The 24,613-nt window shown below is 33.5% G+C and overlaps 1 protein-coding gene across 4 annotated transcripts; it reads left to right on the top strand.

Annotated features, from left to right (window-relative positions):
- The first annotated feature begins 1,570 nt into the window (after positions 1–1,570).
- Positions 1,571–23,003, top strand: LOC115986583 (putative callose synthase 8). Of its 4 annotated transcripts, XM_031109729.1 has the most exons (41): positions 1,571–2,066; positions 2,954–3,054; positions 3,998–4,116; positions 4,227–4,314; positions 4,462–4,560; positions 4,698–4,817; positions 4,998–5,090; positions 5,166–5,257; positions 5,570–5,696; positions 7,133–7,270; positions 7,384–7,460; positions 7,540–7,699; positions 8,588–8,713; positions 8,805–8,922; positions 10,059–10,387; positions 11,039–11,091; positions 11,178–11,238; positions 12,086–12,167; positions 12,264–12,313; positions 12,536–12,622; positions 12,686–12,817; positions 12,904–12,998; positions 13,084–13,168; positions 13,250–13,410; positions 13,652–13,775; positions 13,878–13,969; positions 14,082–14,217; positions 14,605–14,756; positions 16,271–16,377; positions 16,471–16,662; positions 16,771–16,839; positions 17,022–17,190; positions 17,298–17,409; positions 17,540–17,659; positions 17,730–17,845; positions 19,263–19,346; positions 19,681–19,793; positions 19,872–20,101; positions 20,613–21,461; positions 22,259–22,444; positions 22,534–23,003. In XM_031109729.1, the coding sequence occupies exons 1-41, from the start codon at positions 1,814–1,816 to the stop codon at positions 22,762–22,764; spliced, it is 5,928 nt and encodes a 1,975-aa protein (XP_030965589.1). In that variant the 5' UTR covers positions 1,571–1,813; the 3' UTR covers positions 22,765–23,003. The 4 variants fall into 4 exon arrangements, with proteins under 4 accessions (XP_030965589.1, XP_030965590.1, XP_030965592.1 ...); XM_031109730.1 differs by lacking the exons at positions 1,571–2,066; positions 2,954–3,054 and having other exon boundaries at positions 4,041–4,116; positions 4,235–4,314; XM_031109732.1 differs by lacking the exons at positions 1,571–2,066; positions 2,954–3,054; positions 3,998–4,116; ... (1 more) ...; positions 4,462–4,560; positions 4,698–4,817 and having other exon boundaries at positions 5,016–5,090; positions 5,173–5,257.
- Positions 23,004–24,613: the final 1,610 nt, after the last annotated feature.

The raw sequence follows: 24,613 nt of genomic DNA, 5'->3' as shown, positions 1-24,613 counted from the left end.
GATGTATACATGCTTCCAGACATGATCGCACCATGTTTTCTCTCTCTATATAATTACATAAAATTCTCTCATTAAAAAAATATATATGAAAAGTAAAATTCGTCCACCTTTTTTTTTTTTTATTTTTTTTATTTTAATATAACAGTACTGTACAGAACCACAATTTTGATACCGTGGCCCCGTTGCATCCTAACTTAGATGTAGATTCCAGAGTTATTATTATTTTAACCCATTTGGCTAGATCCATCCTATCAGTTTAGATCAGAGATCCCCATTTTTCTCTGCAAACGTAGGAATGTGAGGGTTGACACTGGTTGGTTGGGTTTTTTATTTTTTCAATAAAAAGGGGTCATAAGTGTTAGATTTATCAACCCATGCTAGGTGATAATAAAATGCAATGTGTACTAATGGGATCTTAATGTGGTTATCATTGTGGGCACAATATATCTGTTGAAGCGTTATGTTTTGAATGATCGAATCACTTAAGTTCTACCAAATATTATGTGAAACGATATGAGAACTTCTACCATAAAGTCACACCTCGTATTAATGGGTTGAGGTTTGATGTATTTCTCAACCTTGTCATATATTGAGAAATCTCCTATTCAACCCATAATGCCTCTGCTGAGTGGTGTTAGATTGAGGACATTTCATTAAGCCTAATAAAATAACTAGGCTTTCATTCAACTATTTAAACTCATTTTTTAATTAATCACTTTACAAAACTGTACATAAAATTCTAATTTTATCAAAGTTAAGTATCAAGATACTAAAATTAATCAAACTAACATATTTAAACAAAGTCTTAAAAAATCCAACACAATCCAAACTAATGAATCAAACCCAATCAAGCGTCAAGTTGGTTAGGATTGGATTGAGTGGGTGGGTTGCATCTTGGATGCATGCTAGCTAAAACATTTTCACTTTTTGATCAAGATTAATTAGTGAGACAGTGAGAAAAAAAAAATAGTAACAAAAAAGTTTAAAAGAAAAAAAAGAAAAAAAAGAAAAAGAAATAAGAGGTACAACATTTTTCATAATTACTGATATGGTTTGTTGTAATGAGAATATCGTTATTTTCATTCTAGTCCATAAGTGACCTTACTTTCTTTATCATTAGACTAAGACGTTAATTCGGTTTTTGGTCTTTTATTCAACAATTATTAATGGAGCTAACTAGAACCAACAAATTACTATATTACTGATTTGAAAAAAAAGTAGGAAAAATACCATGTCCTGGTGTCCTAATCTTAGGTTGGGTTTATTTTGACACAAACACATGAAAAATATTTTCAACTGAGAGAGAAAAAAAGTGGGCATGAATATTCATGTGACGAACATGGTATTCAAATCAATCAAACAAACGTCATAAAGTTCACGTATCTAACGACAGCCAGTTCAGTTTCTCTCTCTGCGTCTCACACACACTCTCTGTCTCTCTCACAATCACTCGGACTCGCACACGTCCACTTTCAAAAGCTTTACAATACAAATTACAAAGTCCCAACTCCAAATCCCAAAGGCCAACCACACCGAACTCCTTACTTTTTCTCTTCCTTCCTTCCTTCTCTCAGACCAAAGAAGAAAAAGCTTCAAAAGCAAAAGCTAAAGATCACAATCTTCTTTCCAATCACAACATAAAGCTTTAAGAAAAAGAAAAGCAGACTCAAAGCCAAAGCAAACCCATTAAGCAAACGTTTATTCACAAAGAAATCTTACACACATACATTCATAATAGTAGTAATATATAAACTGCACCCATGTCTCTTTCCTACTCTTACTCTTACTCTTTCTCAATATTCCAAACAACCCAATGTCGTCAGAGATTGTGGTTGCAGACCCGGGCTATGATTATGAAGGTGACTTTGACACAGTCACAGAGTACACAGCACCAACAACTGTTACAAGGCCAATTATTTTTGGTTCTGAACATGATATTGATAATCATTATGTCCCTGAGCCATTTGAGAGTGAAAGGTTGCCTCCCACTTTGGAATCCGGAATCCAAAGGTTTCTTCGTGTTGCTAATTTGATTGAAAGAGAGGAGCCTCGTATTGCTTATCTTTGTAAGTTCAAGAATTGTGTGAATTTTTGGGCAATTGGGTTTGATCTATTTATTGATTTTATTGTGTTAATTACTAGTTCTTTGTTGGATATTATTGGCTTTGAATGTGAATGAAGGAATAGAATGTTTTAAGCTAATTAATGCATGTTATGTTGGTTCACAAGTATTGAACAATTGGAGAGTGTTTTTTTTTTTTTTAATAAATTACAATTGTAAAATAAAATAAATAAAAAGAAAAAAAAGAAAAGAAAAAAAAAGGCTATACCATTCTTGTTCTAATTGAGGTTGAATTGGATGAAATTAATCACTATTTTGGACAAACCCATTTCCATAAATCGTATTTTATTAAACTAGTAGCAAGGCCAAATGATTGGATCAGGAACAATTGGAGGAGGGATCTTCTGTTTACTTGAATTTCAAAGCTTAATGATTTTTTAAGTAGCATTTCTTATTTTTGCTTTCTTCTTCTTTTTCCTCAACAAGCAAAAGAGACAAATAATATGTGTGGCGTTATTTCACATGAATTTAAAGTACTTAAAAAAAAGAGTTTCTTGTAAGAAGTTGGAATTAATTTGATCTAGATTAAGAGAGCCTCCCAGTAGCTTCTTTCTTTTCTTTGAATTGACACTTAGTAAGATGAGTAATTATTTAGCACCTCGGGAACAATGATCTCTCCTCTCACATAATAGTGGAGTTTTTTTTTTTTTTTTTTTTAATTCAATTTATAGTAAGTCCCATCATTCATGTGAGAGGAGAGAACATTGCTCTGGGTGTATTGAATAATTTTTCTAGAAGCAGGGGTAGAACTTAATCCTGAAAAAGTTTGAAGTTTTACTTAGAACTATGGCATAGTGTATTTTGCATTGCTTAGACAATTTTCCTTGGCAGGCCGCTTCCATGCCTTTATGATAGCACATTACACGGACCGCAATTCGAGCGGACGGCGTGTTCGACAATTTAAAACGTCACTACTTCAACGACTTGAGCAGGTAGTCACCCCCATTGAAGCTAGCTTGTCCTATAAATCTGGGAAGTTCCTTCTTAGGTGGTTTCATAGATTTCCTTTTCTTACATCTTGCTTGCATTAATATGTGGTCAACTAGCTTTATTTTTGTTTAGTCTTGTCTTGTATTCACCAGATAATATAAATACTTACAGCTAGCCAATGAAAGTTTGATTTTGATTTTTAATGTTAATGGTTATGATCTCTGCTGCTTACCTTAAGCATTAGCCCTGTCTTTAACATAATTTTATGCTTCCCTTCCTTACCTCTCACTCACTTTGTTCACGCTAGAATAAAAGAGTGGAGCAAGAGTAAGATGAACCTGTAACATATCTATAATAGTTTAGCATTGCATTTAATTTAATACGTATTTGTTCAAGCCTCAGAAGTAACAAAGAAACTTAATCCATCGGGGAATGTTTCTAGCTTCCCCATTTACTACTCTCATTCTTTCAAAACCTTCCACTAAATTACTAAATAAAATTAAAAAAAAAAAAAAAAAAAATCTTCCACTAAATTAGTTTCTTTTAGTTACTTAAAGTTTGACCCATGGTCAAAATTAAAGCTGATAACTTAAACCTCTCTTAAACTTTCAGAAGGTGATTATGTAGTACAAATTAAGATTGATGGTTGAGATGATGCTCCAAATCACTTTTTCACCACTAATGTCATTCCAACTACTTATATTGGATTACATGTCATTGTATTATGCTCCTTATCTGGAAACCAATTTAAGCAGAACCTTCTTAGTTGTGAAGCAATGCAGTTTCCCTTTTGTGAGCTCTTGGAACATTAAGAGCATCACCAAGCATAATTATTTTCTGGAGTATCATATTTTCCAACTGTGTCTATTCCCTTTTATTTCTTTGTTTCATTTCAGCATTTTCCGTTCTAAATTTTCATGTCTCTCGTCTTTGTTGAAATCATAGGATGAAAGAATCACAATTAGGAAAAGGAAAGAAACGAGTGATATACGTGAACTCAAACGTGTATATCATGCATACAAAGATCTGATCAAACCTGGTGGAGTACTTGATTTAGAAATCAGGTAATCAAGACTCTTTTTTTAGATTATGTGTGCTTCTGTTCAGGTAAATTTAAAGTGTTCCAGGTTGTGTTCCCTAAGCCTAATTAATCTGAGGACTTTATTTCAATTAGTGACAAAGAGAGGTGGATTCATGCACGTTATATTGCTTCTGTTTTGTTCGAAGTGTTGGAGGCAGTTACAAATGCAGCTGATCCTCAGGTGCTCCACCCCCCACCCCCTCTCTTTTGTGTATTCATTTTTCTTTTATTTTGTTTCTAGTATTTTTGGACTAAACAAAACATTAACAGTTCCAGAGGAGATATAATTTTTTTTTCTTAGTTTGATTTTTTTGTTACCTCACAATAGGCCCTTGCTGATAGAGAGAGCATCCACACAAATTTTGAGTACAACATTCTGCCACTTGATAATGGAAGCATCCAGCAACCGATTATGCAACTACCTGAGGTCTGATGCCGGATGGATAATCTAAAATTTTTTTTATCCATTTAATCTGCTGAGTGATCATATCAGGACATGGTGCTTCTTGCCTAAGTTGTAGTAGAGTTGAATAAGTATGCTAATACACTAATGAAATGATACAGATTGTGGCTGCAATTGCAGCCATCCGCAATATTCGTGGTTTACCTTCAGTCCAAGATTTTCAGAAACGGGGGAGAGTCAGAGATTTGTTTGATTTTCTTCAGTATTGGTTTGGATTTCAGGTTATTTATTCTTGATTTTTGGTTTTACTTCCTTTCTTATTCTTCTATACTGTATCACATGGTTTCACAAGACATATGAAATTGACAACTTGGAACTTGATGGAATAGTCCTCAATTTTCTAAGCTGCCGCTTTCAGACACTGAAGATTTTCCCTAATATCATTACTGTGTTTTGATCAGGAAGATAATGTAGCTAACCAGAGGGAGCATCTGATTCTACTCCTTGCTAACAAGCACATTCGGCAAAAAAATCTGAAGACATCTAACTCAAAGGTGTCTTTTCTATTAGTTTGTAAATTTTGATATTACTTTCTTACCTTGTAATGTTTGATAATCTTATTTTGACAGTTAGTAGATGGTGCTGTGGATGAATTGATGGCAAAGTTCGTTAAAAATTACATAAATTGGTGCAAATTTTTGGGGAGAGAAAGCAACATAAAGTAAGATATGTGATCTAGTTTGCTCCTTTCTTTGCATCAAAGAGAATATAAATCTTAGTCCATTGTTCTTATGATAACAAAATAATGTAATTTCCTATCTTTCTTACTCATAGTTATTATTTTTGGAAAAATATTGCAATTAATTTGTTTCTTATTGCTTGTTACGCATGTTATTTTTTTAATATCCTTTTTGTTATATGCTCCTAGTCTGTTTTCCCATTTCTCTCTTTATTTTTCACAACTTTCTTTTTTTATAATTTATTTTAGTCCTTCAGTTTATTTTTTACTACAATATATTATTTGTCTGTGCAGGTTGCCTTTTGTGAAACAGGAAGCACATCAATATAAACTCTTATATATAGGGCTTTACATTCTTATATGGGGGGAGGCTGCAAACTTGCGTTTCATGCCAGAGTGCCTCTGTTATATTTTTCACCATGTGAGCTGAAACTTTATTGCTGTTCTCAGTGTAAATAATCTTAGCTTGGTCTTTTTATTGTAGGTTGAACTTGAAGTACATCTCTACATGTTTACGTTTCAATAGTACATAGTATTGTTAACTTGACTAGCTAGGAAGCACAAATACATAAATGGGATACATATACGATATGTTCTGCACATGGTGATATGTCAATTCTTTAAAATTTAGGATATGATACTGCAGGGATACTTTAATTAATCATTATATAAGTATTTTTAAATACATATTATGCTATGTTATAGTTTAAAGATCAACAACAAATTCTAAAGGGTGTAAAATATGTCTAAATAATGAAACAAAAATAGAGGCTTTTCATAGAGAGAAAGTGAGTGAGAGGGAGAGTTAAAATAATTGGATACATCTCCAATACAGAAACAGCTGCTAGTTTGAAATATCCATGCTTCTTAGTTGATTAGAAAACTTATTCTTGGGTTTGAAAGCAAACTACACTAACCAAAAAATCCAGACAAACCTGTTTGTTTGAGTACTCCTGGAAACTGTTGGAATATGTTAGACCATGGTTTCTGAAAGACTCCATTGTATTATCATCTCACCTACAACTTCACAGCATTTATATTAAGAATACACCAGTTCTATTACGTTGAACTTAAACAAAAGTTTGTTACAACAATGCAGAACGACAAAGGTACATTAAGACATCTCTAAGTTTCTTATTATTAGGATTAGAATTTTGGTTATATAATTAAATTCATCATTTTCTAATTGCTCAAGTTTTGGGGAGAATTAGTAATTTATCATGGTATCAAATCTGTTGATACCACTCTACCTCCAACTCATAAGTTAAAAAACCCATGCGTTAAGCTCCATTTATTATTCAATATGGGACTTCACTCACACATGTAACCCAACAATGATGTCTTAAATAAATGCTTGGCTATGAGCAAACTGCACTAAGGACACATTTGCTTTATTAATTTCCAAATAATCATTGTCTGGTCTGTACTGTCTTTCTGGATTATAATTCTTTTGAATTAACTTCTGAATCTGTTTGAAGGAATTATGGAAGCCTTTCATTATATAGTGACTTTCAATTCCACATACAATATGTGGCAAGAAAATCTGAATTCTTTTAATTCTTCTGCCATTGTTTCATCAAACTATTTGAAATTTCGTTTTAACATACATGATAATTGACTTTTGAGCATGACTATAGTTTAGTACATAGAACTAGTATTTAGTCTAATGGTCAATTAAAGTATACGAAAAGATATACCTCTTGAGCCATTCACTAATTGAGCAACTAGTGTCTTTATTAAACTTGATGCTTTCCTTTGCACTCTTAAGTTATACATTTAAGGTAATGCATGTGAAAATTAATTTACATATTAATGTTTCATGTCTTATTATTCATTTTATTTCTTTATTTGATTAAGATGGCATATGAGTTGCATGGTATGTTAAGTGGTGATCTGAACTTAACAACTTGGGAGAGGGTTATGCCAGCATATGGAGGACAGCCAGAATCCTTCCTTAACAATGTAGTTACCCCAATATACAGGGTTATAAGTGAGGTACTTCTTGATTGTACACTATTACTGTATTTGTTCCTGACCTAGAACTGATTTTCTTGTCTTTTTCTTTTATTCTTATTTTATGTAACTAATTTTCTTGTCCAAAACTGAAGGAAGCAAAGAAAAGCAAAAATGGGACAGCTGACCATTCTACATGGAGGAACTACGATGATCTGAATGAGTATTTCTGGTTAGAATAATTCTGTGTTTGTTTGCCAAGTTGGGTTCAAGAAATTAGAAGAAGGTAGTTATATCTACAATTTCTGCAGGTCTCCTGATTGTTTTCAAATTGGTTGGCCCATGCGTCTGGACCACAATTTCTTTTGTGTACAACCTTCAAGCAAACCTAAAGCTAAGAAAACTCCGGTATCACATAATACTGTAGAAGAAAGGATGAATAGAGAAGTGAATGAAGATGAAGAACTAGGGGTAAATTATGTTTATTAATACTACTATTTATTGCAATAAATAGTATAATATTTTCCTTATTGCTAAATGAAATATATATATAACTCGTTAAAGAGACAATAAAGCATGTTTTTACTAGTATAGACATAGATATATAAGTGGTTGTATAATTCTTTCTTCATTTAATAAAATATTAATTATCTATGTAAAAATAAATATATAAGTTTTTGTTTCGTTTCACATGATATAATAATTTACTTTCTAGTTTCTAGTACTTTCTTATGTCCTACCCGGATATTATGACATGAATGGCTGTTTGCTCTGCACAGTGAGAATCTCAGAGAAGTCTCTGGGTTCAAGAATTTTGATAGCAAAATTCACTGTTTCTGGCTTGCTTAAGAGATGGAAACCTGAAATTTAAAAAACTGGCCATTTTTCTATCACATGAAATGATACTTGATTCCGGAATTAATTCTCAGCTAATACTAGGATCTAATATATTATGAGTGATCCTTGGTATGTGGAAATAGATTGTGGCATCAACATTATAAATATTATAGCATATTCATAATAGAAACACATTTGGAACCAAAATTTTATAAAATGTTTGTATCTTTGATAAAAATTATAGAACTATCTTGCTTCAAGTTATCGGATGCATGAGTTTCAATGGAGTTTATCCTATGTGACTAGTATGGAAAAGTAAGATTGCTTTCACCTACTCTTCCTCAGCTGAGGCTGTTCTTGTCTTTTGCAAATACAAGACCAATACTTCTAGTTCTGCCCTTTTTTTTCCAATGGGCGTGGGAAAAAGAATATTATTTATGGATTTTTTCTTCCAATTGCATGACTCTTCTGCTTTAGTTGATACCCTATTCTTAAAGTCTCTCACATATTCTTTTCCCACAGGTAACTATGGAGGAAGTTCAAGAAAAAAAATGGTTAGGGAAGACAAATTTTGTAGAGATCCGTTCATTTTGGCAGATTTTTAGGAGTTTTGATAGAATGTGGAGTTTTTTCATTCTATCCCTTCAGGTGTGTCTAGAACCTATAATGCATGCCTTTTGGATTGCATGCTTCTTGTGATGGTTTTGCCATATAGATTGATAATTTCTGTTCTTCCTAGGCAATGATAATTATGGCATACCATGATGTGGCATCTCCACTTCAGATGTTTGACACAGTAATATTTGAGGACATTCTGAGCATCTTCATTACCTCTGCCATACTTAACCTCATTCAAGGTATGATACCAGCATCTTACTGTGGGATTATTAAAACAGCTAAGGTGAAAAAAATAAAATTTTACTAGGTTCTACAAAATTTTACCTCTTTTTCCAAATTTCCTCTTAACCCAATCGTAATATTTATCAAAAGATTGGCATTGAGTCACCATATGTTTGGTTTATGTGCATAAACCATCACAAAAGCTTTTTTAAAGGTGCCTGTTACGTTTTAATGGGTTTGCTGTCAGAAGCAGCTATATTTGGTGTTGCTTTATATATCAAACCCACTTTTTCTTAGACTTCAATGTACCTTGTGAAATTCACTGAATGGTTGTCTGCTTTTCCCAATTTCCCTAAAGGTCCTTGGCTGTTCTTCCTACTTTGAGTTCTGGTATCAGAAGACAACATCCAGTATTTACAGCAATGTAACATTGTTTGTTTTGGCAGGATAGTTTAGCATGTGTAATGGTTGTACTATTATCCTTCAAACAAAAAAGATATTTTCTCATTAAAACTAACCTATTTCATGAACGTGTTCTTTTTTGGTTTCTCTGAAAAGTGTATAAATTTTGAAGATAGTGGGCTCTCTTTAGTGCCATATCTTCTAGTCATCTTTCCATTTTAGATATTGTTACCACCTAAGATTTTTTTTTTACCTAATTAATCCTGGTAGGCTATCTAAAATATCATCTGTTACTTGAGTAAATCTTTCAAGTAGGTCATTCTCTACTATGGTCCTTTTTCTTAATTTAAATACGTTATACTTAATGTTAAGAAGTATAGAAAGAAGTAAAGAAAATATCTGTAAGTGTTTTTTTCTTTTTCAAACCATATGCACCCTTCAAATTTCATCTAAAAGGTGGTCTTTCAAGCTTTATGCACTAGCCAATTTTTAAAACTCTTGAACAGATTTCTTTATATGGAAGAAAGTCAAGAGACATATTATACATTTCTCACTTTTAAGTCAATATTCCAGATGAGGTCTTTCTCTGGTATGGTAACAACATCACGTTAAAAAGTCGGAGGTTTTGGTTGAAATATTTTGGTTTTATTTTTATGTAAGTCCGAGTTCAGAAAAGCATCTATCACCTGGCCAGATAGGGAATAAGAGCTACTAGCCTAGAGTGATGGCTAAAAGATATATGTGCTTGCAGCAATTCTTGACATTACCTGTACATGGAAAGCTAGAGGCACAATGCTATGCTCTCAGAAGAGGAAACATGTGATGAAGATGGCTGTTGCAGTGATTTGGACTCTCATTCTTCCTCTGTGCTATGCTAAATCTAGAAAAAAATACACTTGTTATTCCACACAATATGGGAGCTGGCTTGGAGAATGGTGCTTTTCTTCCTATATGGTTGCCGTTGCAATTTACTTGACAACAAATGCAGTTGACATGGTGTTGTTTTTTGTTCCTGCTGTTAGCAAGTATATTGAGGTCTCAAACTACCGGATATGGACAGTTTTAAGATGGTGGACTCAGGTCAGTTCACGATATATCTTAGTGACTTTCTTGCAATATTCAAGTCAATCTTTTGCTGTTGAATCTGGGGTTTCATACATGTAGTGATAAGATGCGACTTATAAGATCATGATACCATACAATTACTGTTATCACTAGGAAGATCTAATTTGCCCTTTTAATATCATTGAGATTATATCCATCTCAGAACTTGAGTTTTAATTAATGTATCTTTGATTCTTTATCATACTTTCTTCATCGTTCACTATGACAGGATGGTGGGACTAGCTATGTGTACTTCTAGTCACACATTCCTCTTTCAACCTTCTTTTCTCTAGAGAATTTTGTGGATATTGTTTGATGTGGAAAAAGTGGTACAATAGAAATTAACTGAAATTTTTTTGACTATTTGATACATGTATCATACGAGAAAATTTAGTAATTCAAAAATGGCATTCATTTGGAGTTTTCTTCTTAAATGCGGTAAAGATAAATCATTATCATACTTGAGTTTCTCTAACCCCCATCCCTATACCCCCCCCCCCCTCCAACTTCATAGTTGTATGATGCATATGAGTTATCTTATGTTTTCAATTTTATTGAGCTTGGTTTTGTTGACTTAGCGATTTTTTTTGTTTTTGTTTTTTGAAAATTTTGCTTTTTATCATGTAGCCTGGAATATATGTTGGACGTGGGATGCAAGAAAGCCAAGTTTCAGTTGTGAAGTATATACTATATAGCCATTCTACATTTTGTTGGTACTGTACTTATGTAAATATTTTCCTAATATATCCTTTCTCTTGCTATATAGGTATACAATTTTTTGGATACTAGTATTGTTAAGCAAATTTTTGTTCAGCTACTTTTTTGAGGTGAGTAGTAATGTGACTGTCTATATTATGAGATGACAATAAAATATTGTGATTTGTAATAAGTCTCATGAGATAAATTAAACTTGATCCACCTTCTCCAGTGGTTTATATTTATTCATGAGTGTAAATCTAATGTCTCTGCATGGTTGTGTAATTCGAGAATATGCAAAACCTATCCACATAAACTGGTACTTGGTTCAGCATTCATGTGAAAGACTTGATGTGTTTACTATTTTCAAACGTGGTAGCACCCATTTCTCATTGGCTCCATTATGAATGCTGTAGGGAAAGGTCTTAGGTTTATGCTGAGGATCATCAATTCCAAAACTCTAAGCTATTAAGCATAGGACACAAAGTAACTCTCTCTCTCTCTCTCCCAGAAAAAAAAGGTTGGTGCTAATGAGGATCACTAAGCTTGAACGAAAGGCCTCACTTGCAACCTTGCTATGATAGAAGTATCAATCTTTAAAGTCTAAGCTATTCAGAATGTTAGAAACAATCAGTTCCAAGAATTTAAGCTGTCAGGAAGTAGACCAATAATGCATATTACGCACATACTAATGGGGAAATTAGAATGGGGCTCCAATGCTCCCAAAAATTAAAAAACCAAAAAAAAAAGAAAGAGTATTTAACTGAGGAGAAATTGAATCTTCCCTAAATATTTTCTTCTTTTTAATTTTTATATTATTGTGACTGAAGCTTTAAAAGTGCAATGTTATCTTTCATTAGTCAGATTTATTGCCTCAAACAGTATATGCTATCTTTCTCATTTCAACCATATTTAGAAATGCTCAGATGCGAGTTCTCTAATGATTAGTTGTTTCTTATTACCAATATAAAAATGCAGATAAGACCACTCATGGCACCAACAAAACAAATTATGAAAATTGGTGTGAAAAATTATGAATGGCATGAGCTCTTCCCAAAAGGTAGTTGTTATTTCTTTCTATGTTATGTGCCAAAAGAGTAAATTTGAATACCATTGATGTCAACATGTCTGATAAAAATTTGTTCCCCTGTTGCAGTCAAAAGCAATGCTGGTGCAATTGTTGCTGTATGGGCTCCCATAATAGTTGTGAGTTTGATTACAATATCTATGACAGTCCTTTTGATGGTCCGCATTTAGAAGTCTGAGATGGAAACAAGATTGCTGTCAATTATATAAGTACAAAAGTCAATCAATGAAACTGAACCCTTCTTAGAATGATATTGAAAGCTCTGGGAGAAGCATACTTTTATCTTGCATGATATTTCTGATACTTGGACATTCATTTATTCTCTATTTTGTTTATTCTAGGTGTATTTCATGGACACACAGATATGGTATTCTGTTTTCTGTACAATCTTTGGTGGAGTTTATGGAATTTTGCATCACCTTGGTGAGGTAAGAAGTACATTTCTTATCAAAGTAATGTGATCATGGTCTCACTCTTCTTGTTTCTTACAGATTCGGACATTGGGAATGCTGAGAAGCAGATTTCACTCCTTGCCTCATGCATTCAATGTATGCCTTATCCCACCCCCATCCAGGAATGATCAGAAGAAAAGAAATGGTTTCTTTCAAAAACGATTTCGGAGGGTATGAGGTTTTCACAATGCAATATTATAGAATTACTTTAAGTATCTCTTTCTTTACTTGTCTGATGATTAAATTGATTGTCTCAGGTATTGGAAAATGGAAAAATTGACGATTCCAGGTTTGCTCTACTATGGAACCAAATTATTAGTCATTTTCGATCAGAGGATTTGATAAGCAACAGGTGATTTATTTGTTTCAATTTTTTTTTTTGCATTGTTGTGTGATGCATGAGAAAATACCTGAAACAGGTATGTTTCTATGAGCAGGGAGTTGGATTTGATGAGAATTCCTATGTCAGCAGAAATATTTTCTGGCATTGTTCGTTGGCCTGTTTTCCTCCTTGCTTATAAGGTATATTGCTTATATTTTACTGTCTCTGATTTTGCTCTGTGTTGTTTTTCACTTGTAAACATGTCTTCCTATTTATACTAGTTTTCAACAGCCTTGAGCATTGCAAAAGATTTTAAGGGAAAGGATGGGGCTCTTTTCCGAAGGATTAAGAAAGATAAGTACATGTATTCTGCTGTAACGGAGTGCTATGAGTCATTGAAGTACATACTTCAAATTCTTGTTGTGGGCAATCTGGAAAAAAGGTAGAGATGACAACATTTTTGGTTAAACATACTGTTCCATATAAAAATTTTTGTGGATAGAAATTTTTTATAGATTTAGCTAGTATTTTATGGCAAATTTTTACTTCATTTGTCCCCCCTCCCACCCCTGTGGGTCCTTGGTAGGCAAATGTAGTGAGAGTTGTGTATGCCATTTTGCTAGCTCCTCACTTCTAACCTTTTTCCTTGTGGATGTAATGCTATATTCTGCATCGCTTTCCAGGATAATATCTGCCATAGTAAATGCAATCGAAGAAAGCATTGGAAGATCAAGTCTTCTTCAGGACTTCAAGATGAAAGAACTACCAACTGTATTAACAAAATGTATTGAATTAGCTGAACTTCTGGTAATTGTTGCATCCACCGCAAAGCTACTATAATAATGTTTATAATGAATTTTTTAGTCAATACTTGATATCATATTGACTTTTAGTATCAAATGTTTTAAGATCGAGGGAAATGAAAGCCATCATGATAAAGTTGTGAAAGCTCTCCAAGATATTTTTGAGCTTGTAACCAATGATGTGATTAATGATTCCAGGTTTGGTGTGCTTAGATTTTAGTACCATCTTTGAGTTTATTATTATTATTATCATCAAGATAGATTAATTCTAATGCTCAAGTTCACTATTTTTCATTTTAAATGTGGGCAGAATATTTGACTTTCTCTACTCATCCCAGAAGATAGAGGGTGATTTCAATGATATTGCACCACAATTATTTGCATCATTTGCTGACAAGAAATCTATCCATTTCCCCTTGCCAAATAGCAATCCATTGGATGAACAGGTGATTGTGATGTTCATTACTTCTTTCAATAATGTTTTCCTTTAATTCTTCTTTTTAGTTGCTTGGGCTTGTTCATCATACCTAGGCTTCAATCATTTATTTGGTTTGTAATCTTGGAAGCACGGTTTCTTTATAATAGGCACTGTACCGGTTTGGTTGTATGTGATATGTATCCAATACATCACATTGGCATACACCACTGCTGCTTGATGTTTGCATCAGTCATGTCTATCCATATCCCCTGTTCACATCAGTGTTCATGGCTTGTTATCTTTAACATGCACAGCTTTGCCTGTCCACTTCCTCAATACATGGATTAGCATTATATAATATGCGGCCTGCAGTTGTAAGAATTAGATAAATACTAATTAAAGTTTTCAATGGCAGATCAAGCGTTTTCATTTGTTGCTTACCATCAAAGACACTGCAATGGACATACCTTCAAACTTAGAGGCAAGGAGGCGTATTTCATTCTTTGCTACTTCTCTCTTTATGGATATGCCCAGTGCTCCTAAAGTGCGGAATATGCTTTCATTCAGGTCAAATTTGTTATCTCCCATTTTTGTTCTTGGTACATTCAACATGTGTTTACTTCATGTATTTACTTTCTAGGCCACTTCATTTCTATATACAACAATGTAATTAGTTCTCTTTGAAAAAGTTTTTTTTTTTTTTAATTGCTGAATAAATGAAAATATAATTGTCAATAGTATTGAAACTAATGCTAATTATCCTACTTTTATGGGCACCATGTGGTCCATATCTCCGACTTATGCTTCAAAAGAAATAAAACTAAAATATTTTGTTTTAGTTTTAGCTTTTCCTGTTCTTGATGCTTGGGTCTAAAGTTCATAATTTGTTTTCCTTTCCATATGATCTGTACAATTTCCCTGTTATGGTGCAATATGAAAGATTAAAAGTACTAAAATATAAGAATAAAAAATTATGAAGGTTAAGTAGGCAAACACTAGATTTTGGAATCAGCGAAGAATAACATTCCATATAGGATCAAGATGAGGAGTGATTGTCAGTACTTGCACCTCATAGGATTTCAAAGAGCACTTGTAGGTAGAAGAAAGCATTATGCCCTTTTTTTTTCAAGGTTATTAGAGAAGAGAGCTGATTTATTAAAATAACATGAGAGCTCTTATGAGTTGTTGGTGGTAAGATTATGTTATAATTTATTTCATTGAGAAAAACCAAACATCCAAATTATAAGGCCACTTTAACAAATTGGGTTGTAAAGGACTCAATTTAAAATTTAATCAGTCACTAAAATAGATTTACCAAAATAAGAGTTGAAGGACATGTATTATAGTATCTGTAGAACCATGTAATCAATCCCTTTATTTGCACGAATGCATTTTACAAAGAAACAGAAGTTACATCTCTTTTCCATTTCTGTTAAGAGTCCTTATTAGTTTCCACACCCCTTAGGAAACTGAAAATTGTTTAATTCCTACAAGATGCTCAAATTGAAAAGGCCCAAAAAGCAAGTATTTTGGAACACGATGATATGGTATGTCACAGTTTCAGAACTCATATTATGTAACTTGTCCAATCTGCTACAAATCAATGATTGCTGGAAATAATAGCTTAATAATTGTGTGTTTAAATAAAAACTTTATTTAGGTGCAGGCATTGTGAAAATTGATCAGATAAATATCATACTCTTTTAGGAAGAAAGCAAAATCCTTGTTAAAGTATTCACACTGTTAGAGTCCAAATTGTTGAATGTCTTCCCTCACAGGCACATCACTAACTAGCCAGTGTTTATGCATTTATAGAGTAACACATGTTCATTTTTCACATGGCGTATCTGTGAAAGTAGTATAAGAATTCTAGTATGTCATAACTCATAAGTGATGAGATTTTAATATACCATAAAGCAATTTCTTGAATCTGACAAATTCAACTTATCTTTAGCATTCATTCCACAGGTGCAATCTTTTGTATGTAATTGAAATTGATATCTTATCATTCTATTCCCCACTTTTTGTGGCAGTTATATAAACATCTACTCTAATCTTTATAGTTGTTCTTATTGGTACAGTGTCATAACTCCACACTACATGGAAGATATTAATTTTTCAAAAAAGGAGCTTTATTCAAGCAAGCAAGGGGTTTCCATAATCTTTTATATGAAAAAGATATTTCCAGGTTACTATAAGATTGGAATTTGTTAATATATTTTAGTCATATCTATTCTGATTCAACTCTTAGCTCACAGCTATTTCTTATCCTTTTTCTTAGATGAGTGGAAAAACTTTTTGGAACGCATGGGTTGTGAAGAGCTGGATGTTGAATCAAAGGATGATGAATCAAAGGAGGAGCTTAGGGAGGAAGAGTCAAAGGAGCAGCTTGGGGAGGAAGAGACAAAGGAGGAGCTTAGGGAGGAAGTGCGAAATTGGGCTTCATTCCGAGGACAAACATTAAGTAGAACAGGTGAATGGAAAAGGCTAGAAATCTTTGTAACGTTGGATAGTTATACTAAACATAAGATTATGTAATTGTACTCATTATATTCTCCATTTTATCTTGTGGTTATTGCAGTTAGAGGAATGATGTACTATAGAGAAGCCTTAAAATTACAAGCATTTATTGACATGGCTTCAGAGGAAGGTTTGTGATTGTAAATATGGCTCATAATATTCAGGTGTCTTTTTTTGAAATGAGATCATCAATGCATTATATCTTTAATAGAGTGATAGGCCATTCTGATGCCTTACTAGCTATGCTTGAGATTATTTTTGAACAATGGTTTGACTACAATCTTTTGCCACTTACTGATTATTCTCGTCCAGATATTCTTGATGGTTATGATACTGCTGCAAAAGGAAACCATACATTCTCAGCTCAACTAGATGCAGTAGCAGACATGAAATTCACATACGTTATTACTTGTCAATCATTTGGATCACAAAAAGCTTCTGGAGATCCCCATGCAGATGACATAATTGACTTGATGAAGAAGTACTCCTTTACCCAAAAAAGAAATGATTGCAGAAGTATTCAATCTGTATATGTTATATATAAAATTAGAAGTCATATAACTCAGAATATGCATTTATTGCTTGAAGGTATCCATCTCTCCGTGTTGCTTATGTTGAGGAGAAAGAAGAGATTGTTTCAGGAAAACCTCGAAAGGTTTATTCTTCATTGTTGGTTAAAGCTGCCAATGGTTATGAACAGGTAATATTAGGCTTTGTACTTTAAATGCATGATTGCATCCTCACACTGTCTCTTCTTAGAGTGAATTATAAAATCTAATTATATATATAAATAAACATTTAGTTGTTGAGTATGCTGTTATCTCTTATAGGTTATATATCGCATAAAGCTTCCAGGCCCACCAGATATTGGAGAAGGGAAGCCTGAAAATCAAAACCATGCCATAATCTTCACTCGTGGTGAAGCTCTCCAAGCAATCGATATGAACCAAGTAGGCTCCTTCTCAAGTGACTAAATATTAACAATTTCCATATTTGTTCTTATGCTGTCTGGTTTTTCAGGATAATTATTTGGAAGAAGCACTGAAAATTAGAAATATTCTGCAAGAGTTTCATCGTCACCAAGGGAGGAGGTCTCCTACAATACTTGGTCTGAGGGAACACATATTCACAGGAAGGTTAGATTTTTTTTCTTGTGTTTTATGTTTCACTTACTATGTCACATACCTAAGTGGTCAATACCATTCAATGGGAATATGAGTGATGGTCAATTGAGTTGGATAAGTAACTCCAAGAAGTGTACAACTTCATGAGTTGCAGTGGTTGAACTGATATGTAAACCCCAAATAGGCTGTTGAATGAATTTAATATTTTTTCACATTAAACAACAAATTCAAGAACACTCACTAAGCTCATGATAAGTTCGGTAGTGTAGTTCAATATGGGAACTTAATTCTTGCTATGGTATAAGCATCATGACCATTTTATGGACTCCATGGGTGTTTAGATTTATAAAATATATCAATACAATGACTGAGATATAAAATCTATGGCCTTGAGCATATATCATTTCAGGAGGAGGTTTTATCACTTTACTTGAGTATTTTTTACTCCTACAATATAATGTGTTCCATGAAAATAATTTATTGAGAGAATAGTGTTGGAAATTAGAATAATGGTCAAAATATTAAATTCATCATTTCCTAATATCTTAAAATTTTGGGACAAATTTTAGTTTATCATGGTATCAAAGCGAGTGGTTTTGAGTTCAAACCCTATCTCCACTGTACCTCCCATTAAAAAAGATTAAAAATCACCCATGTTGGGGGATAAGTGGGAATATGGACCCACAGGGGAGGGAGTGTTAGAACTTAGAATATTGGTTAAATGATTAAATTCACCATTTCATAATAACTTAAGCTTTAGGGATAAGTGGCTGTATATCAGATAGTAAATCCTTTGTTCTACTACTTTTTCTCTTCCGTTTCTCCTCTAAGCTTTTTTTTTTTTCATTATTATTTTTTCACTTTTCTTTCTCTTTCTGCTGAGAATTTCTTCATACATAAGCAAACTTTTTTTTTCTAACTAGCTGATGTAAGCACTAGGAATTCAGAAACACCTTTCTATCTGATCACTTCTAATGCAGGACTTAAAGATGCTGACACTAGCATGTATATGAACACCAAGTCTCTGTCAGTAGGCTTCTAAATGAATTGATTTGTAATTTCTAGGCCTGAAAAATTATGACTTATTCTGTTCACCTGTAAAACCTTTGAATAATCTGTTTGAGTGAGTTACTAAATGCACTGGAAAGAATATCTGAATTTTTGTTTTATTGAGGTGTTTTTCAACCCAATGATATTTTAAAACTGCTAATGGATAAGCTTCAAAGTGCATGACACATCTTGCTCAAGTTTTGTTGCTATTCTGACATTTGTGGAAGAAGGAAATCTATAATCATCAGCTTATAGTGAAACTATCGCCAACTAGCATTTATGTTATTTTAAATTGTATATGAAATATAATGATCTCTGAGAATTTATATTAGAAATATCAGAACTTATAGGCTGTCTTCTTTTTTCTATTCCACTGCAGTGTTTCTTCTCTAGCATGGTTCATGTCATATCAAGAGACCAGCTTTGTCACCATCGGTCAACGGATTCTTGCTAGTCCTCTCAGGTAAGGGATACATCATTTCTGTGAGCTCATTCTTAGAAGACAAGGCATGCATGTGTACATGTGGATGTCTCTATGTTGGGTTGATTATTTGCTTGGTATGGTCAAGTAAGCATTGTCTCAGTGGTTTAATTTTTAGTTATCTTTGTAACCTCAAACAAGTTTGGTTGACTTGGTAATCTCAAAACAGCATAAAAATTTACTGGTTATATATTTGCAACCATAATATAGTCTTTTTAAGTATTCTTAGATCCTTTGGTTGTATTTTTTAACTCAACTGCGCTTACCTATGTGCCCCTGCTTAGTTCTCATTCTTATAATTTTGTTCTAATATCAGGGTACGATTCCACTATGGACATCCAGATGTATTTGATAGGATATTTCACATCACAAGAGGTGGTATAAGTAAAGCATCCAAAACAATTAACTTAAGTGAAGATGTTTTTGCAGGTAAGAATTACTGTAATATTACATTCCCAACATATGGTAAAAATTGATTCACAGTTACATGCATCTGAACTCGTGTAGGATTTAATTCTACTTTACGGCGGGGATGTATTACATATCATGAGTACATGCAAGTTGGGAAAGGTCGTGATGTAGGCCTAAATCAGATCTCAAAGTTTGAAGCCAAGGTAGCTGATGGAAACAGTGAACAAACTATAAGTCGTGATGTACACCGCCTTGGACGGCAGTTTGATTTCTTCCGGATGCTATCTTGTTATTTCACAACTGTTGGGTTTTACTTCAGTAGCCTGGTAAACCATTTCAAACTGCAAAAGCATCCCTTTATTTCTATTAGCATTAGTTAACTGATTACTTTTTCCTTTTCCCCCCCTGAGAAGATTACTTATTAAATTTCTTATCATGCAGAACTTCACTCCCTAAAATTATGTATCTACTAACATATCTGACTTTACAAGGAAAATATATTTGGCTAGGAATATGATAGCTGGAGTGAAAATTTGAAAAGATACTAATTATATAATCAGAGAATACTTGTATTAATATTGAGTTGCCAACATCCTTGATGTTCGTCAGTGCTTTGGTTTTCTACATATGCAGATGCATTGTGTTAAGGGGAAATGATGTCTTGTAATGTTCAAGTTGTGTGTTCTATTGAAGTCCATGTTTTTTTTTTCCTTCATTATATGTGAAAATGTGAGTGTGCCTTTTGAGGAGTTGATACAACATTCTTATATGCTGCTTTTCTGTTCACTGTTGATGTCATTTTGTGGTTGACTTGAAATTTGCTTTACAAATCCACAGATATCAGTAATTGGAATTTATGTGTTCCTCTACGGACAGCTGTACCTTGTTCTTAGTGGGTTGGAGAAAGCACTACTTATTGAGGCTAAAGTGCGGAACATACAATCCTTAGAAACAGCTCTTGCCTCCCAATCATTTATTCAGCTTGGGCTCCTAACAGGCTTACCAATGGTGATGGAGATTGGACTTGAGAAAGGGTTTCTTACAGCCATTAAAGATTTTATCCTTATGCAATTGCAGCTGGCTTCTGTTTTCTTTACTTTCTCCCTTGGAACAAAAACTCACCATTATGGTCGAACAATTCTGCATGGGGGTGCTAAGTACAGACCCACTGGGCGTAAGGTCGTGGTATTTCATACTAGCTTCACTGAAAACTACAGATTGTATTCAAGAAGCCACTTTGTCAAAGGATTTGAAATATTACTCTTGTTGATTGTCTATGATTTGTTTAGGAGGTCTTACGAGAGCAGCATGGCTTATGTGTTAATCACTTATTCTATTTGGTTCATGTCAATTACTTGGTTGTTTGCACCAATTCTTTTTAATCCCTCAGGGTTCAGTTGGGACAAGATAGTTGATGACTGGAAAGATTGGAATAAGTGGATCAGGCAGCAGGGTGGTATAGGAGTTCAACAAGATAAAAGTTGGCAATCTTGGTGGGATGATGAACAAGCTCATCTTCGTCGATCAGGGCTGGGTTCTAGGTTGATAGAAATACTTCTCTCTTTTCGGTTTTTCATATATCAGTATGGTCTGGTCTATCACCTTGACATATCCCAACAGAGCAAAAATTTTCTGGTCTATGTGCTTTCATGGGTTGTGATTATTGCAGTTTTCCTACTATTCAAGGTAAATTCTTGCCTTGGCCTCTAACCAGGGAATTAGTCTATATGCTTTACTTAATCTTTTGCATAATATGTTGTGTACACGAAATACATCTCGTAGTCTCAGTAACTATTTTGGTTGAACCTATTGAGATTATTTGATTAGCAGAAATTACTTCATGAAGAAAATATGAAAATTTAATAGTTTTAAAAATTTATAATTAGATTATTTACTTGAAATAATTTCTGACCTATGAGATATTGGTGGCATTTGAGATTAGTGCATGTCTTAGATAACCTTTTTTGTGATTTGCCTGACACAAAGTCACAAACAAACATGCATGCTCTTTTGTCTTCAGATGCAATTGAAATTATATGTTTACCAAATAACATATATATTTTTATAGAACCTGATTCTGGTAACTGTTCTTTAATATCCGAAGAACCACCTATTTACAGTGTGAATGTATGATGACAACATCATTCTGCAGACCTAGTTTCAAAACTTATCTGCAGACACTGTCTAAACCCAACTTATAGTCTTTATTCTGACTGCATCCTTTAATGATAAAATTCCTTGCATATTAACCCAGGACACATGTTATCTATTACAATAAGGACCATATTTGAGAAGGAATAGAACATTCCTTAAAGAGTGCACTACTTTCTTGTAAAACAATTCTTTCTGGCAACATCTGGTTGGCTATAAAAATTTTGTGATACAACAACCTTTTAGGTTTACTTGTTTGCTTATATACTAGTTGCTATAACAGCGTGCATGATTTTCTCGGTCTGTGACATAATTGGGAATATACAATGCAGGCAGTCAACCTGGGAAGACAACTGTTCAGTGCTGATCATCACCTGTGGTTTAGACTATTCAAAGCATTCCTCTTCTTGGGTGTTCTGTCCATAATATTTACTCTTTCCAACATCTGTGATCTATCTTTGATGGATTTAATTGTGTGTTGTCTAGCATTTTTTCCGACTGGATGGGGTTTGATATTGGTAAGTTTGGTTAAAGGAAACTTCTTTCTTGGCACATTTGTTCTTGATTGGTCATTTGTCAACTGATACTTCATTCTTTTTCTTTTCAGATTGCACAAGCTGCGAGGCCCAAGATAGAGAATACTGGATTGTGGTACTTTATCCGTGTACTTGCTAAAGCTTTTGACTATGGAATGGGTGTCGTTCTTTTAGCACCAATAGCTATTTTGGCGTGGCTCCCAATCATATCTGCATTCCAGACTCGTTTCCTTTTCAATGAGGCATACAGAAGGCACTTGCAAATCAAACCAATTCTTGCAGGGAAAAAGAAGCAAAAATAATATTTCTGGAATTGGAAGCTGATGCAGAGTTTATAGTATATATGTAAATTTTCAAGTTAATACTAACAATTCCTCATACTAAGACTTTTTAAGTTTTAACTTGTGTAAGTAGTATTACAAAAAATGTAATTATTCATTAAAAAAAATTCATAGAGACACATACCAATTAAAAAATGGGGGTTCACATGGATTACTGATATTTACAATTTCATTATATGCAAACTTGACCGTTGACACTATGTGACCATTGTACATATGTATATAGACACTTCCAATATAATCATTTAAACCCATACAATTTATGAATGCAAGGAATTTTTTTTTGCATTTAGCATCATCTTTTTTATAACATTTTAATTAGTTGTCAAGTCTGCAAAACTATTTAGCAAACTAGTATCTTGAGGGTCTAAAACTCGAGTTTCTAAGATTTGAGTTGCAAGTGGTGGCAATCTAACATGGAAAAAAATTCACGTGTAACTCGAGTTCCACCATTCTCCAGATCTCTGCATATGTTCTTCTTCTTCTTCCTATTTTTCTTCTTCCTTCCATTCTTCCTCTGTTCTTCTTCTTCTTCCTTTTGAATCTGTTCTTTTTCTTCTTCCTCTGTTCTTCTTCTTCCTTCTGGGTCTGGCTTCCTTTTCTTCTTCTTCAAATCTACTTCTATAGAACTCAAGTCTAAAAAACTCGAGTTTCACGTGGATAAATTGCTCCACCTCAGCCCTAGAACTTGAGTCTTAAAGACTCGAGTTTGTCACCAAACTTGAGTCTCAAAGACTTGAGATGCTATTTCATAAATAGCTTCAAAAACGTGCTTGCTAACGAAATAATTTTCTGAAATTATGCTATATGGCAAATTTCCCTTGAATGCAAGGTGTTTTTATGTGTTAGTTTCTCGTGAACTGAAATTCTTAATTTTCCTCTCTCTCTCTTTTTATGTGTTAGTTTCTCGTGAACTCAAATTCTTAATTTTCCTCTCTCTCTCTCTCTCTCTCTCTCTGTGGAAATTAAGAATTTGGTTCCTAACTTTTGTATTGTGTGTCAATTTGGTCCCTAATGTGTCAATTTAGTCTATAACATTTAAGGGTTGTGTCTTTGTTATTAAGTCAAGAATAGAAAATACTGATGTAACTAGCGATACAAATAAAAAATTATTCTAATGCCATGTGTCCTAAACTAAAAAAAAATCCACATGTATACAAAACATATCTTCAATCTTATTTCCTCTTGGTACTTTTTCATTTTTCCAATCATCACCGGAAATGATCTCTCTCTCTCTCACACACACACAAACTATATAAGCCACAAAGAAAAAATCTCATTTTCTTGGCACTCTTAATAGAAGCCAAAAACAGGCCATTTGATTTTAATTTTTTTCAAAGACCATAGTATTAGTGCCTAATAGTATTACATTGTCACACGCTATAACAACCCAGTATAATTCAATTCAATCTTTATGAAGAAAACAAACAAAATGAAAAAAAAAAAAAAAAGCCTCACTCTCGCTCTCTCTAGTCTGTTCTTTGTCCCTAACCTCCATTGCCAGTCACTAAACATCCTGTTTGGTTTCAAAAAGTGGTGCATCCACTTTTTATTTTCTATATTCAAATTCAAGATTTGAATATAAGAAAAAGCATTTGTTTTCACATATGGTGGTATTTGGTAAATTGTTTTGAATACATTTGCATTACACCAACCAAGGCATGGGAGAATGTATATGTGGTTGGATCTGGACCCTACACGTGGAGTGGCTGTGAGTAAAGGAAGAGGAAACGTTGGCTACAAAATCCTATCATTGGCCTATGCCAAAGGCGTGACTGCCTTGGGAAGGAAGTAAGATATGCATTTGATA

The sequence above is a fragment of the Quercus lobata genome, chromosome 4 (genome assembly GCF_001633185.2).
Source record: "Quercus lobata isolate SW786 chromosome 4, ValleyOak3.0 Primary Assembly, whole genome shotgun sequence".
Taxonomy (NCBI): domain Eukaryota; kingdom Viridiplantae; phylum Streptophyta; class Magnoliopsida; order Fagales; family Fagaceae; genus Quercus; species Quercus lobata.
Note: the sequence above shows the minus strand (reverse complement) of the source record. Positions and strands in the feature narration are given on the sequence as shown.